Below are 13615 nucleotides of genomic sequence, written 5' to 3' on the forward strand. Positions count from 1 at the left end.
CGATGTCGGTCCACATGTCTTTCTCATAAGTCGCCTCGGGGCTCTTCTTGGCCTCCTCCACCGCCGTCTCAACCGTCGCAAACGTGTTCGACAAGACTGGAAGTGCTCGAAAGCGGCCCGGAAAGCATCGTTATAGCATGGTAGGCCGTCCCCGGTACTTGCCTAGCAATGAGCGCCATTCCCACAGTTTTGAGGAGGACGACCGGGATCCGAGTATCTCGGCAGCCGTCTCCAGCGCGCCCTCAGCACTTGATGAGCCCAGAGATGCCCGGCATTGCCCAATCAGAGCCTTCATGTGACGTCCCGAGCTATGGCACGTCCATCCAGGCGAGATCCGTGGCGGGATACGACCGAGAGATGAAGCGAGGAGAGTGGGTCCCAGAGGAGCGAGGGAAGCGGCGGACGCAGCGGCGACGCGCGCAGGTCGTACGTGAGCTGTTTGTAAGGCATCCTAGCCTGCCAGCGGTCCTCCAAAGCGAGCGGGAGTGTGTGTCTGAGGTCGACCCCAAGCTGGCGATGCGGCGTTGGGTTGGTCTCCCTCCTCGACAGCGTCCGCTTGCTCACGGGCCACCAGCTGCTTGCCACGATGCTCCGTACCACTCTCGCAAAGACCATCCGCCCCGCCGTCCAGGTGCGCATCTCTCTCGCGCGACATCGCTCCCCTCGGCGGCGCTCTGTCCTCACTGACCGCCTCATCGCTCTCGCGTACAACGACAGGCTCGCACGCCGGCCCTCGCACGCTCCGTGCAGACGACCGCCGACTCGGCGCGCGCGATCGACACCTCGGGCGACAAGGTCAAGGTCCAGCTCCACGAGGAGTACTTCAAGGCGTACCGATGCGACACGCCCTCGCTCGAGATGGAGGTCCCCAAGAACCAGCTCGTCCAGGTCTACAAGGACATGGTCGAGTGCGTTGGGCGACCCTGGGCAGATCTTAGCTGCTGTGGCTGACCTCTGCCTCGTCCAAATTCCAGGATGCGCCGTATGGAGATGGCCTGCGACCAGGTGCGCTGAATTCGCTTTAACTCGCTGGTGAAGCATCGTTACTGACCAACGCATCAATCCGCAGCTCTACAAGGCTGTACGCCGACTTCCCCTCAATCCCCTTCCCATCCCGTTCATTCCGACATCCGCCTCCTCGCTTCCCGCTCGCTCGCGTTGTCGCCAATCACTGACACGATGACCCGCAGAAAATGATCCGTGGTTTCTGCCACCTTGCCATCGGCCAGGTGCGTTCTTTCGCTCGTTTCGTCGGCCCGCTTCCGCCGCAATCCGCTGACTTGTTCTTTCCGCGCAATGTAGGAGGCTGTCTCGGTCGGCATGCACCATGCCATCAAGCCCGACGACAAGATCATCACCGCGTACCGCTGCCACCCCTTCGCGGCGTTGCGAGGTGGATCGGTCAAGGGTGTCATTGCTGAGCTCCTCGGTGCGCTGGCGCTTCGTCTTCCAGCGCTCGAGCTCTGTTCACTGATCGAAACGCCATACAGGTCGCGTCGACGGCATGTCGCACGGCAAGGGTGGCTCGATGCACATCTTCACCCCTACGTGCGTTTCCTTCGCTCTGCGTTTCCCGCTTCACCCGCTCACCACCTTACCGCAACAGTTTCTTCGGCGGCAACGGTATCGTCGGCGCCCAGGTCCCTCTCGGTGCAGGTATCGCCTTCGCGCAGCAGTACCTCGGCCAGGACAACGAGCACGCGACCTTCGCCATGTACGGAGACGGCGCATCGAACCAGGGTCAGGTCTTTGAGGCGTACAACATGGCCAAGCGTGCGTTCCCTTCCCTCTCGACCGTTCTTGATGCGCGGTTACTAAGGGGCCGCATGGACAGTCTGGAACTTGCCGTGCGTGTTCGTGTGCGAGAACAACTTGTACGGCATGGGTACCTCGGCAGCGCGCTCTTCGTCCAACACCAAGTACTACCAGCGCGGCGATTTGATCCCCGGTATCCAGGTGCGTGGCTTTTCCGTCGTTCGTCCAAAGTTCTCGCTGACCCGCAACTTTTCGCAGGTCAACGGTATGGACGTCCTCGCGGTCATGAAGGCCGTCCGCTTCGCCAAGGAGTGGACGACGAGCGGCAAGGGACCCCTTCTCCTCGAGATGGTTACCTACCGGTACGGTGGCCACTCGATGTCGGACCCGGGCACGACCTACCGCACACGTGAGGAGATCCAGCACATGCGCTCGTCGAACGACCCGATCACCGGCCTGAAGAACAACCTCCTCGAGTGGAACGTCATCGAGGAATCGGCGCTCAAGAAGATTGACAAGGAGGTCCGCGCGACGGTCGAGAAGGCGGTGGAGGAGGCCAAGAAGAGCCCCGAGCCGAGCCAGGAGAAGGACATGTGGACCGACATCTACTACAAGGGTACCAACCCGATGTGGCTCCGTGGTCGCGAGCGTGAGGAGGTCCACCACTACCAGGACTCGGACCTCCTCCCGAACGGCCCCAAGCAGTTCGGCGCTGGCGGCAACACCCAGATGGAGTCGATGACCTCGACCGTCTAAGCGCCTGACTCTCACTTGTCGCTCTTCCGCCTCCCGTTTCGATTCGGCCCTCGCTCCGCCGTACCCTCCCCCTCGTCTACCTCCTTTCCTTCGCCTCCCTCTTCCGGTCTTCTCCCTCATCGTCACCCTACTCTCTTTCACGTCTACCACAGCCGCGCCGCCATCGGGCCAGCCGCCATGTCCATGTTTCCCACAGCCCACCTCTCGTTCTCAGTTCTCCCCTTTCCTCTCTCCGCTTTCCAACCTTCGCTCCCTTCGTGTTTTGCGCGCATCTAGAGAAAACAACCTCGGGAATTTCCAGTCTGTGATTCATACGGACCCTCTGCTTGTGTCCGACGGCGAGAGAAGCTGCGGATTCGACCACAGCCTTTCACGAGTCGTTCGCAAGCTCGCCTCGCTCTTGTGGATCAGCGATCGCCTGCAGTGTGTTGATGAGCTGAGGCGGGGCGAAGAAAGACGCTGAGAAAGGCTGGCGAGAGTCGAGAGGCGGAAGAGAGGGAGGAGGAGAAGGGGGAGACGACGAGAGGAAAGCGGCAGGAAAGAAGGGGGGACGATCTCCTCCAACGACGGCGAAGAGTGACAGTCGGAAGCAGGGCTGTTGGTTCGAGGAAGAGGAAGCGCTGTGGCTTAGAAAGTGACCTGGCCCTCACCCTTGTCTGCGTCTCGAGAGCGTACCAGCTAGTCCTCACAGAGCTCAGCTCGCCTGCCCGTGTTCACGCATCTTGCCCAAAATATGCGCGTTGCGAGACCGGAAGAATGCTGAGATGCTGCGCCGGCCCAACTCTCCTCCCCTCCCTTCTCGCCCTTCGCACACGAGAGACCTCCTTCTGCCCGCTCTACATCGTCTGACGGCGTTGAGGCGCCGGGCGCCCACCGCCGAGCTTCTTTTGCGCATCGTCAAAGCGGCGCACAACGACTTCGCACTTGATCGTCTACTCGACAGAGGAGTCAGTATCTGCGACCGGAGCGAGCAACACGGAATCTTGACGTACCCGGCAGAGCTCCTTCGCTGACTTGAGCTCCGTAGGCAGAAGCGAGAGACCGGCTGATCGCTCGACTGCCTCGACTGCAAGACATCGGAGAGAGGTGTCAGCGGAACAGAAGCTGTAGAAGAACGGCGAGATGTCGACGCACCCGGAACAACGAACCCTTCCAGCTTCGCCTCGTCGGGAATAGGCTCGTTGGGGAGGACGAAGGCGCCCTGCACCCACTCCTTGCCATCCATGGCTCCGGACGAGCCGTGCGGGACAAGCGAGCGGGCGGAGGCGTGAGGTGCGCGGGAGGCGATGAGGACCTTGGCGAAGTGGGTAGGAACGGCTGCAAGGAGAAGGAAGGATGTCAGCGAAGTATGCGTGACCAGACGCAAGAGGGCAAACGGACCGATCGAAGGCGGGCCACCTTGAGGAGCGATCATCTCGTAAGACTGCGGGAAGAGCGCGTCAGCGTCGAGGTCATCTAATGATGGTGGACACCATCCCTGCTGTGAAGGACGGCAGGAGAACGATGACCGGCAGGACAGGCCTCGGGAACCGAAAACTGCAACGCACCACACGCCACTTTCCATCGCGCGGATCCCGCTTGGGCAAGAAGAGAGGGACGGTGAAGACGTAGACATCGTCGAAAGACTTGGTGAGGTTGCGGCAGAACTGCGTGACGACGGGCGAGGAGTCAGCTCGTCTCTTCGGCGGAATGCGCAGAACGTCTCGCAAAAGCGAGCGCCTTTGCACAGTTCGAGACGGAAGGAACGGGATGCACCGCCTCGAGGTACGCCCAGTAGTGCCGGTTGAAGCCCTCGCCGACCTGCGGCGCGATGTTGGACAAGAGGAACGTCTCCGACATGGCGACCTGCGACTGCTTGGCGTCTGCCGCGGGTACCATGTGCCCGCGGTCCTGTCGCACGTACGAAAGGGTCAGTATGCGAGCTTAACGAAAGCGAGATACGTAAGAGCTCACATATCCCGACTTGAAGTAGTCAAGGAGCTTTGCGCGGAACATTTCGGGCACGTCCGCGTCCTCCTTGAAGACGGCGTTCTGGCGGTCCCCTCCGCCGTTCTGGAGAAGCTCGGCAGTGAGGTGTTCTGCCGTCCATGCAGGGATGCGGTTCCGGCGGTCGTAGGCGGCCGTGTAAGCCGTTCGGACGAGCAAGTCGGAGATGGGGCCTAATTGGTACGAACGTATTAGGACTTTCTGCGTCTACAAAGCCCGCTCTGGAATTGCAGGGAGCGAGGAAAACGCACCGATAGTTCCTCCACTGATGATCCGGTCCTGCACCGCTCCCTGCGCGAGGCTGCCATTGTAGACCTGAGCCGGGTGCGCAGGCCTTTCGAGTCGCGGTACGGGCACAGGCGACGCGCCAGGCTGCGGTTGAGGCGCGGTGGCCGGGGTTTGCTGCTGCTTTGGACGCGAGAGGGTGAAAGCGCCCGCCGCGCCAAGGACGAGGCCGGAAGCGCCAGCGATGGCGAGATGAAGGATGGACGACGACATCCGAGCCGGAACAAGCGAGCGGGCGAGGTCAAGCGGTCGTGGACGAGGGCAACGGAGGAAGCTCTCCTCGTCGAGGGCTGGCTCATATTACAGCGGTTCTTGCGGGATAGTCACAAGCACAGGCATCGCTTGAGAGTCTGAATGTTCTTTCGCACCGCCAGAACCCGCCTGCGAAACCCGCATCCACAAGAGACAGAACAACGACGACCGCAACAACTGCCCGTCTCGCTCGAACCACACGAGAGCAGGGCCTGGGTGGAATGTGATGCTGTAGAAGGGGAGTCGAGAGTCGAAGGCGGAAGAGAGGGACGAGGAAGGGGAGAGGGCGAACGATTCGCGCTTTCAGGAGGTCGAGGATGGTGAGGTCAGCGTCAAGGCGCTCAAAAGCGGTATGTCCAATATGATAGCATCGATTAGCCATGGTGGAGTGGAGCGGGGTCGGAAGTAGTTGTTGGGAGAAGGCGGAAAGGAAGGATTTGCTTGAGGTCGTGAGCACACCTCCCCGCGACCGCAACGGCGCAGAACAGACGCAAACACCTCGCCGTTGCACAGACATACTCCACAGACGACTCAGAACGTGACCTGGCCCTGCGGAACGAGGAATATCAGCGAAAACACGCGGAGAATCGGATTCGGACGATGCGGACCTTGCCCTGATATCCTTTGCTTGAAACGCCCGTAAATGGGTCTGAGCCTTGCTCAAGTAGTTTCTCGTTCGCTGCAGACTGCCACTCCTTGGAGAGGGTCTTGGGAGTCTCTTGAGCTGCGAAAACGGGGTCGCGAAGGCAAAACGTCAGTCTCGGCGACAAACGCTCCAAACGCCTTCCGACCTGCACCGCAGGGTGCACACGAGCCTCCTAGACACGCCTGGGGGGTGTGCGGAAGAAGATGGGGCGCTAAAGGAAATCCTCGAAGGGATGAAGGTCGACGAGGAGTGTGACGGCCCGACACCCGCTCCGACCGCCCGAATCGACGACTCACCGTTCTTGCGCATCAAGTAGAAGAGGACGCTGGCCGCGCCAAGCGCAGCGACGACGCCGCCAATGGTCTTGCCGGTGTTGACCTCGAGAGGGGCACGGGGGCCGTGAGGGCCGAACGCGACGTAGTAGGCTGGTTCGCGCGAGTCCCGGTCAGCACAATCGCGCTCGTGTAACATGCCCGGACACTCAAAGCGAACGCACCGGCCTTCTTCTCGTCAAGCGAGAGCTCCTTCCAGTCCTTCTTCTGCAGCTCCTCGAGGTGCTTGAAGGTCTGCTCCTGCTCGGCGGGCGAGAGGTTCTTCCACGAAACCTCAATCTGCGCGTGCGTTCAGGCCAGAGAGCGAGGCGGACAGCGATAGGAGTGAGGGGGAGGACGGGCGGTTGCGCGAAGGTCGGGTCGGGTGAGGATACGGGACGTCGACAAGATTTGGCAGGTTCATTCGAGTTCGTGGCGAGACATGTAGGGTTGGAATGTCAGTATGCAATCACAATGGACCTCCCGTGAGCCGTGTTGGGCGCGAGCGAGGGTAGCGATGAGGGAGCTGGCCGACTTGCGTTGGAGAGGCTGACGGGCGCGACCTGGGTGGACGCGGCGCGCGAGAGGGGCGCCTGGCGGACAACGCGGAGGGCACTCGAGCGGAGCATGGCGTCTGGCAGCTGCCTTGTGCGAGTGGGAGAACAGCGAATGGGCGACGGGGAAGGCGAGCACAAGCTCCTGACGCCAGACGACGTCGCTCGCTCTCTCGGGCGCAGGCAAGCTCACGATGGATTGCACTACACTCGCACAATCACCATGGAGAAGGGCAGCCCAGCCGCACCCGCGCTCGAGCGGTGTCGCGGGATGTTCCCCTCGCTGAACTGGCTCGTCTCGACGTCCTGACACGGCGCACGGGCTGGGGGACTCGCTGGGGAGTCCAGTGGATCACTTTAGATCGGAAAGGCATGACAGGCCGTCCAGACGACGCTCGGGGGGCGAGGGGGACTCCTCATCCTGCCTTCTCCTCCTCGCCCTCTACTCCAGTCCCCATCGGTCCTTCACGCCCCGATCTGCGCATTGTTTGCTTCGGCCGACTGCATGCGCTCCGGTCACTGCCCCAGTTAGGCCCACAGCGCTTGGCTTCGGGACCCTCTCGCGCTAACTCTCCCGCGGGATCCCTCACGACCCCCTCACTTCCCGCTCGCCTTCAATCGACGGCCTCCAACTCTGCGCGCTTCCTTCGCGGACAGAGCACGGTTCAAGTGACCCCACGACGGCGTGCGCTAGTACGGACGACCATCTCTCCATCCCGCTCCGACCTTGGCCTCCCGAGCTTTCCCTTCCATCCTTGCGAAGTCTCTTCCCTTCATCCCTGCTTCTCCTCCTCTCCTCCGTCAAGCTCACTTCCTTGCCGCCAATCACCATGCTCGCGCATGCCCTCTTCTCGCTCGCAACCTTGGCGACGGCTGTCTCCGCTGCGCCTCTTGCTGGTCCGCTGGCCGAGAAGGCTTCGATTCTGGCTGCGTCGGGTCCTTCGAACGTCGAATTCAACATCGCGTATTCGAGTAACCGGACCGAAGGACTGCCTACGACGCTCATCCTCGCAACCGGGTGCGTTCACTGCCTCGCCGTCCCTTTCTGTCCTCCTCTTCCGGGTTGCTGACCCATCCTACACCTTATAGCGGTACCATCGCAGGCTCTTCAGCCTCAAACCTCGACTCGACGACGTATCAAGCCGGAGTCGTTGGTGTCGGCCAGCTGATCCAGGCCGTCCCGGAGCTTCTGCAGTGCGTTTCGTTGTTCGCGTTATATCCTCTCGAGATGCTGACTTGCTGGACTGTGTGCAGTGTGTCGAACATCGACGGCATGCAGGTCTCGAACATTGCGTCCGAGGTGCGTAACCCGAAACTTGCTACTCACCCGGTCATTGCGCCTCGAACCGCCGATCTGACCCTCTCCTGCTCAACTACGATAGTCCATGCCCGACTCGGTCGTCCTCAAGCTGACCAAGCTCGCCAACAAGGCTCTCTGTACCCCGAACGCGACCTACGACGGCGTGTCCGTCCCTTCCTCCTTCCTCAGCCTCAAGCCGCTCTTCTGATCGCTTCTCTCGGCCGTAGTGTCATTACTCACGGTACCGACACGCTCGAGGAGACCGCCTTCACGCTGGACGTGACGCTCCAGTGCGACAAGCCGGTTGTGGTGGTCGGTGCGATGAGGCCTTCGACCGGTGCGTCGCTTCGTAACCTTTTCGGACTGGACACTGACCCTTATACTCTGCTGTTGAGTAGCCATCAGCGCCGACGGGTGAGCCGCCGATCTCCAGCATCAGCTTGACCCGGCAACCTCACCGACTCATGTCTCTCTGAACAGTCCCAACAATCTTCTTCAAGCCGTGACGACCGCTTCACACCCCGCATCTCGCAACCGCGGCGCCCTGATTGTCTTGAACGACCGAGTCTGCCAGGCTTACTACTGCGAGAAGACACAGGTTTGTTCAAGCTTCGAATCGCTCCTCCGTTTCCCTGCACGCACTGACGTTAGTTGGACAGGCCAATGCAGTTGACACGTTCGACTCGCCCGAACCAGGCTACAGCGGCGCCCTCCTCTCTGACAAACTTTTCTACTACTCGTCCGCCGCTCAGCCGACTTTCAAGCAGACTTTCGACTTGAGCAACGTCACTGCTTTGCCGGATGTCGACATCCTGTATGGCTACCAAGGAACGGACTTTGGCTTGCTCAACGCGACGATTGCGGATGGAGCGAAGGGTGTTGTGCTAGCCGGCGAGTTGCACAATCTTCCCCTCCTCTCAACGTGCGGACACCTTTAACCTGTATCGCACGTGTAGGGACTGGCGCTGGCTCAATCCCGGCAGCCGCTCTGCACGACATCGACGCAGCGGCGGCGAAAGGCATTCCTCTGGTCCGCTCGACCAAGATCAACGTCGGTGGGTTTGCACGGCGCTTTCACCTCAATGAATAGGTTACTGACGCTAGTCCACAGGCGCCGCTGTTCCTGGTGACGTGAACTACGACTCAATGATTGCTGGCGGTCTCCTGAACCCGGTCAAGTCTCGCCGTCTTCTCCAGGTGCCTTGTCTACACCCGCTTTCGTGCCTGCAACCCTTTGCGGTAGCTTACACCCCTCTCGCGCAGATTCTGCTCGCGTTGAACAAGACGAACGACGAGATCCGCAACGCGTTCGAGGGCAAACTCAAGTCCTACCTCTCGTACAAGCCCGGCTCCTCATAGACACTCAATCTCCTCAAACTATCCTTGCAGTAGAACAACGCATCTAGAGGTACGCAGAACGTTGCCGGCTTCGAGCAGCAGCAATCCTATCCCTTCGCTGTGCAACCTTCTCACGCTCCCCGACTCGCGTCTGCTCAGTTCCCCGACACCTCGCAAGCTTTCGCAGCGACGATTCGACTATGCTTAGCCTACGAGACGCCGAACAGTCCTGTCGGGGAGAGCAAGCGACCCGCATTTAGATGTCGACCTCCTCAAGTCGTCACTTCCTCTGCCGACCCTCCACCTTGCCCCGGAACCGCCGTCGCAGGCTTCTCTTCTGCTCTATCTACACTCCCAACGTCGCATCCACGCTGTGTACGACGCCCCTCCTCCGCTCGATAGCTTCGACGCCTGCTCCTGCCCTGCTCGAATCGAGAGAATGAACAAGGACGACCTTCCTCCGCGTTCGACGCCGACTCACGCGCTTTACCAGCGTGAAATCTTCCTCGATGGCGCCACGAAGGGCAAGCTACCCGAGTTCAACACAGACCCGGACGAGATGGAGGTGCGCCGGAATCCGCTGTTCCCTCACGATAAGCAGTTCTTGCCGTCCGCTGACTCCGTCGTTCTGCTTCCGCTTCTGAATCGACGTTGTAGAACGTCGCGAAGGAGACGCTGAGCAAGGGAGGATGGCTGTACGCAAGCTCGAACGCCGGAGTATCCTGGACGCACAGGGTAAGCTCCTTCCCGCTGTGGCGCCTGAACATACTCAGCCGCTCGAACAGTGCATCAAGCTGACTATCATTCTCAACAGGCTAATCGCGAAGCGTTCTATCGCTGGCGGATAATCCCTCGGTGCGCTCAAGACTTCCGCCGTTTCTTCCCTTCCGCTGACCGCCGTTCCTCGCTATATAGGATGCTCGTTGACACCAACCAGCGAGACATGTCATGCACGCTCAAGCTTGGCCAGTACGAGTGGAAGTTTGACGCTCCGCTTGGCTTCGCGCCAATCGGGATCAGTGAGTCTACGCATCCTCGTCAGCTTCGCATGTCTTGACGAGTCTTGCTCCCTTGGCAGACAAGATCTACCACCCTCTGGGAGAGTTCAACGCTGCGAAAGTGGCGGGCGAGCTGAATCTTGCGTACGCCCTCTCGACCGCCGGATCTCAGCCCATCTCCGAAGTCGCGCGCGTGAACGACGAAGGTTTCTCACGAGCCGGTCGCTCGAGAGCTCACGGCGCCCAGAATGGCCGATTCTTCCAGCTGTACTGGCCGCCAAACGACGAGCTCACGATCTCGCTTCTCCGCGACGCTCACCAGAACGGCTACTCGGCTTGCATCCTTACCCTCGACACTTGGCAGCTCGCCTGGCGTCACGGAGATATTTCGGCTGCCAACTACGCCTTCTACGTGCGTCGAGACTGCCCAAATCGACGCGGGGGTCGCTTGCTCACCTCCCCCTTATGCAGCGCGGTATCGGGCACGATCTCGGCAAAGCCAACCCGGTCTTCCAGCGCATGTGCCGAGAGAAAGGCATCACGGACCTCAACGCTCCTGAAGCGGGACAGTACTGGATCGACTTGGTTTGGTACGCGAAGACTCAGTCGCCTCTTTCGTCTGCTAAGCTGACTATGGGATCCTCGTGCAGGCACGGTCGACCTTGGAGCTGGGAGCAGCTTCCGTGGGTGATCAAGCAGTGGAAGGAGATTAGCGGAGGCAAGCCATTCGTGCTGAAGGGCATCCAGTCGGGTCAGTCATCTTCAGCTTCCTTCTCGCGCTATGAGACTCACAGATCTTTTCTGCAGTTGCGGACGCAAAACGTGCCGCAGAGACAGAGGGAGTCGACGGTAAGCTCTTCGCCTCAAGTAAAGAGGTCGGCACTCGGCAGGCTCACCTGGTCCGCTCGCAGGCATTGTGGTCTCGAACCACGCCGGTCGGCAGGTCGATGGCGCTATTGCCTCCCTCGACGCGCTCAAGTCGATCATCGATGCTGGCGTCGGTGAGAAGATCACTGTCATGTTCGACTCGTGAGTCGCGCCGCGCTCTCTCAGCCGCTAGTGGCAGAACCGACAGCCTTCCTTCCGCAGCGGCATTCGCTCGGCTGCCGACATCTTCAAGTCTGTCGAGTCTTCCGCAGCTCTGTCAGGCGCAGTCTACTGACCCTCACCTCGATAGGGCACTTGCGCTCGGCGCAAAGTTCGTCTTCTGCGGGCGGCCCTGGGTCTACGGGATGTCCATTAATGGTGCTACCCTTTTCACCTTGCTCACGTTCAGCTGCGCAACACTTCTGACCGCTTCCACCGCACAGGCGAGGCTGGCGTTCGGCATGTCATGCGCGGCCTCCTGGCGGAGTTCGACATTCTCCTCGAGGTTGCGGGCTATCGAAACCTCGACGAGATCGACCGAGATGCGCTCGTATATGTGCCGGAGGCGACGCTGCCTGCGAAGCTGTAGAACCAATGAGAGAGCCATTTCAGCTGTACCGGAATCTGGTCTTTGGGTCAAGGCGAGCTGAAAGCGACGTGGAGCTCGATCGTCTGCTCCCTCCGTCCTCAGCTCTTTTGCCTCCATCGGCAGAGGCGAAGAGCGCTTGAATGCTGAGGAAGAATCGGCGTTGGAAGTCAATCTCGAGCTGCCGCTCCGAGTGAATCCTACACTCCCGCTGCTGCCCGCTCATACACTCGCAAGCCGCCATGTGCGCCACCCGCCGAGATCCACACCCTCCCCGCCGTGTCCTCGCAGATACCCGTGACCGGCTCACAATCAGGCCCGACAAACTCCTCTGCCACCTCGACTGCACCGTCCTGCAGAGAGAGTTTCGCTCGGTACGCCATGCCGTCTGAGGATGCGACAAGGATGCTGAGCCCGTCGTCTGGTGAAGGTGAGTGCGACGTCGCACGTCGCTGACTGAGGCGAAGGCTGTGGATCTGGCTGCCCTCCGTTCGTCGCCATGTACTGATAGGTTGCCTCGGCTCAGCGACGTGTGCTAGTGAGGATAGCGGTACGGAGAAGACGGAGACGGTGCCGTTTCGGAAGCCAACGGCGACCACGAGTGTGTCAGAACAGTGGAAGGAAAGCGTGGAGAGGGCGTCGATCGCCGAGGTGGACGAGGCGCGGAAGACCGTCGTAGCGGGGTGGATACCGGAGACAGGCTGAGAGGCGAGGGAGAAGAAAGAAATCGAGCCGTCCGAGTGCGCCGCCAGAACGAACTTGCCACGCCTGACATCCTGCGCATCCTCATCGCCAATCTGGACCACGCTCATCGTGCTTACGGGCTGCGAGAGCGTCCACGTCGTGGTAGCCGTCGCAGTCGGTACATCCCAGAGCTTGATCGTCCCGTCAAGGGATGAAGAGATGACTTCGCGACCCTTGTGAGGACCGCCTAGTGAGGCGGAGCGCAGGATGGCGAGGCCGGTGACGCGTTTTGTGTGACCTTTAAGCACGCGCGGTGACGAGCCGTCCTGCAGTGAACATCGTCAGGACTTTGCGTCTGCCGGGAAGGGCGAGAGCCACGTACCGTCGCCGAGAACACCCGTAAGGTCATGTCGCTGCTTGCAGTCAAGGCCACCTCATTCGACGGGAACTGCGGACGTACGCAGGCGGTTAGACAGCAGACAAGCGAAGCAAGCGAGGCGCAACCCACGAATTCTGCCGCCGTCAAGTCACCAACATGTCCTCTCAACGCCGTCTCCTTCCCCTTGCCCAGCCTCTTCCCTCTCGTGCTCGCGCCTTCCTCGAATCGCACAACCTCGACAGCCCTCGCCTGGCCATCCCGTCCGGCGACGATCACCCTTCGCTCGTCCCCGCTCAATGCGAAGGATTCGATTCCGCCGCGGGCCGGCAGACGGAGGAGAGAAGGAGCGGGCGCTTCTTGCGATCCCGAGTTGGCGGAAGTGGAAGCGGTCGAGTCGGCGTTGAGCGAAGGAGTAGGGAGGAGGACAGGTGTCGGCGGGATGTCGAGTTTCGGGCAGGCGATCGTGAACTCGCTCTGGAGAGGATTCTGTCAGCACTTCACAGCCCGCAAAGTGCCTCCCGAGCGGAAGCTGACGGACCTTTGACTTCATCTCGACCTCAACGCCGTCCCGACCCTCGACTTCGACTTCGCCAGGCTCGTCCGCCTCGCTGACCCTAATCCGACCATTTACACTCCCCTCCTTCGCCTTCGCGGCCTCGTCCGGAGGGATTGAAGGAAGGCGGTAAGCGGAAACCCAGGCGTTCTCGGCGGCGACAGTCGAGCGTGGGTGAGTGATGTCGGCGATGACGTGCGGCAGCGAGGGCTGCAGAGCAATGTATGGCAAGGACTGGACCTTGGCTGGTGCTGACATGGTGAGGTGGAAGAGGGAGAAGCGAGTCGAGGGAGGAGGTGGGGAGGCAACTCGCTCGGGGCAGCTTCGAAGGCTTTGTGGCGAAGAGGACAATCTCAAGACTGATA

General features: G+C 60.8%; 6 protein-coding genes across 6 annotated transcripts; 3 read left to right on the forward strand and 3 right to left on the reverse strand.

Annotated features, from left to right (window-relative positions):
* Positions 1 to 586: 586 nt before the first annotated feature.
* RHTO_01852 (pyruvate dehydrogenase E1 component subunit alpha) lies at positions 587 to 2511 on the forward strand (the record flags this gene model as incomplete). The annotated part of the gene is made up of 10 exons (XM_016415531.1): positions 587 to 631; positions 718 to 908; positions 975 to 1005; positions 1070 to 1081; positions 1191 to 1229; positions 1303 to 1429; positions 1491 to 1548; positions 1607 to 1773; positions 1835 to 1956; positions 2014 to 2511. 10 exons carry the CDS (start codon positions 587 to 589, stop codon positions 2509 to 2511), a joined length of 1290 nt encoding a protein of 429 aa, XP_016272505.1.
* An 836-nt stretch (positions 2512 to 3347) lies between these two features.
* Positions 3348 to 4995, reverse strand: RHTO_01853 (mitochondrial endonuclease; the record flags this gene model as incomplete). Its single annotated transcript, XM_016415532.1, has 8 exons — positions 3348 to 3443; positions 3504 to 3577; positions 3646 to 3828; positions 3892 to 3934; positions 4059 to 4157; positions 4267 to 4401; positions 4465 to 4670; positions 4749 to 4995. 8 exons carry the CDS (start codon positions 4993 to 4995, stop codon positions 3348 to 3350), a joined length of 1083 nt encoding a protein of 360 aa, XP_016272506.1.
* Positions 4996 to 5565: 570 nt separating this feature from the next.
* Positions 5566 to 6620, reverse strand: RHTO_01854 (cytochrome c oxidase subunit IV; the record flags this gene model as incomplete). The annotated part of the gene is made up of 5 exons (XM_016415533.1): positions 5566 to 5583; positions 5643 to 5758; positions 5977 to 6105; positions 6177 to 6291; positions 6531 to 6620. The coding sequence occupies 5 exons, from the start codon at positions 6618 to 6620 to the stop codon at positions 5566 to 5568; spliced, it is 468 nt and encodes a 155-aa protein (XP_016272507.1).
* A 755-nt stretch (positions 6621 to 7375) lies between these two features.
* RHTO_01855 (L-asparaginase) lies at positions 7376 to 9204 on the forward strand (the record flags this gene model as incomplete). The annotated part of the gene is made up of 11 exons (XM_016415534.1): positions 7376 to 7563; positions 7635 to 7739; positions 7800 to 7845; positions 7928 to 8010; positions 8073 to 8182; positions 8244 to 8259; positions 8326 to 8443; positions 8505 to 8721; positions 8802 to 8900; positions 8957 to 9042; positions 9109 to 9204. 11 exons carry the CDS (start codon positions 7376 to 7378, stop codon positions 9202 to 9204), a joined length of 1164 nt encoding a protein of 387 aa, XP_016272508.1.
* A 418-nt stretch (positions 9205 to 9622) lies between these two features.
* RHTO_01856 (L-lactate dehydrogenase (cytochrome)) lies at positions 9623 to 11637 on the forward strand (the record flags this gene model as incomplete). Its single annotated transcript, XM_016415535.1, has 12 exons — positions 9623 to 9748; positions 9841 to 9918; positions 9998 to 10038; positions 10099 to 10202; positions 10262 to 10593; positions 10653 to 10771; positions 10832 to 10932; positions 10989 to 11030; positions 11093 to 11210; positions 11271 to 11300; positions 11359 to 11426; positions 11492 to 11637. 12 exons carry the CDS (start codon positions 9623 to 9625, stop codon positions 11635 to 11637), a joined length of 1305 nt encoding a protein of 434 aa, XP_016272509.1.
* A 197-nt stretch (positions 11638 to 11834) lies between these two features.
* RHTO_01857 (proteasomal ATPase-associated factor 1) lies at positions 11835 to 13508 on the reverse strand (the record flags this gene model as incomplete). Its single annotated transcript, XM_016415536.1, has 4 exons — positions 11835 to 12644; positions 12701 to 12766; positions 12827 to 13171; positions 13236 to 13508. The coding sequence occupies 4 exons, from the start codon at positions 13506 to 13508 to the stop codon at positions 11835 to 11837; spliced, it is 1494 nt and encodes a 497-aa protein (XP_016272510.1).
* Positions 13509 to 13615: the final 107 nt, after the last annotated feature.

The sequence above is a fragment of the Rhodotorula toruloides genome (genome assembly GCF_000320785.1).
Source record: "Rhodotorula toruloides NP11 unplaced genomic scaffold Scaffold15, whole genome shotgun sequence".
NCBI classification, from domain to species: domain Eukaryota; kingdom Fungi; phylum Basidiomycota; class Microbotryomycetes; order Sporidiobolales; family Sporidiobolaceae; genus Rhodotorula; species Rhodotorula toruloides.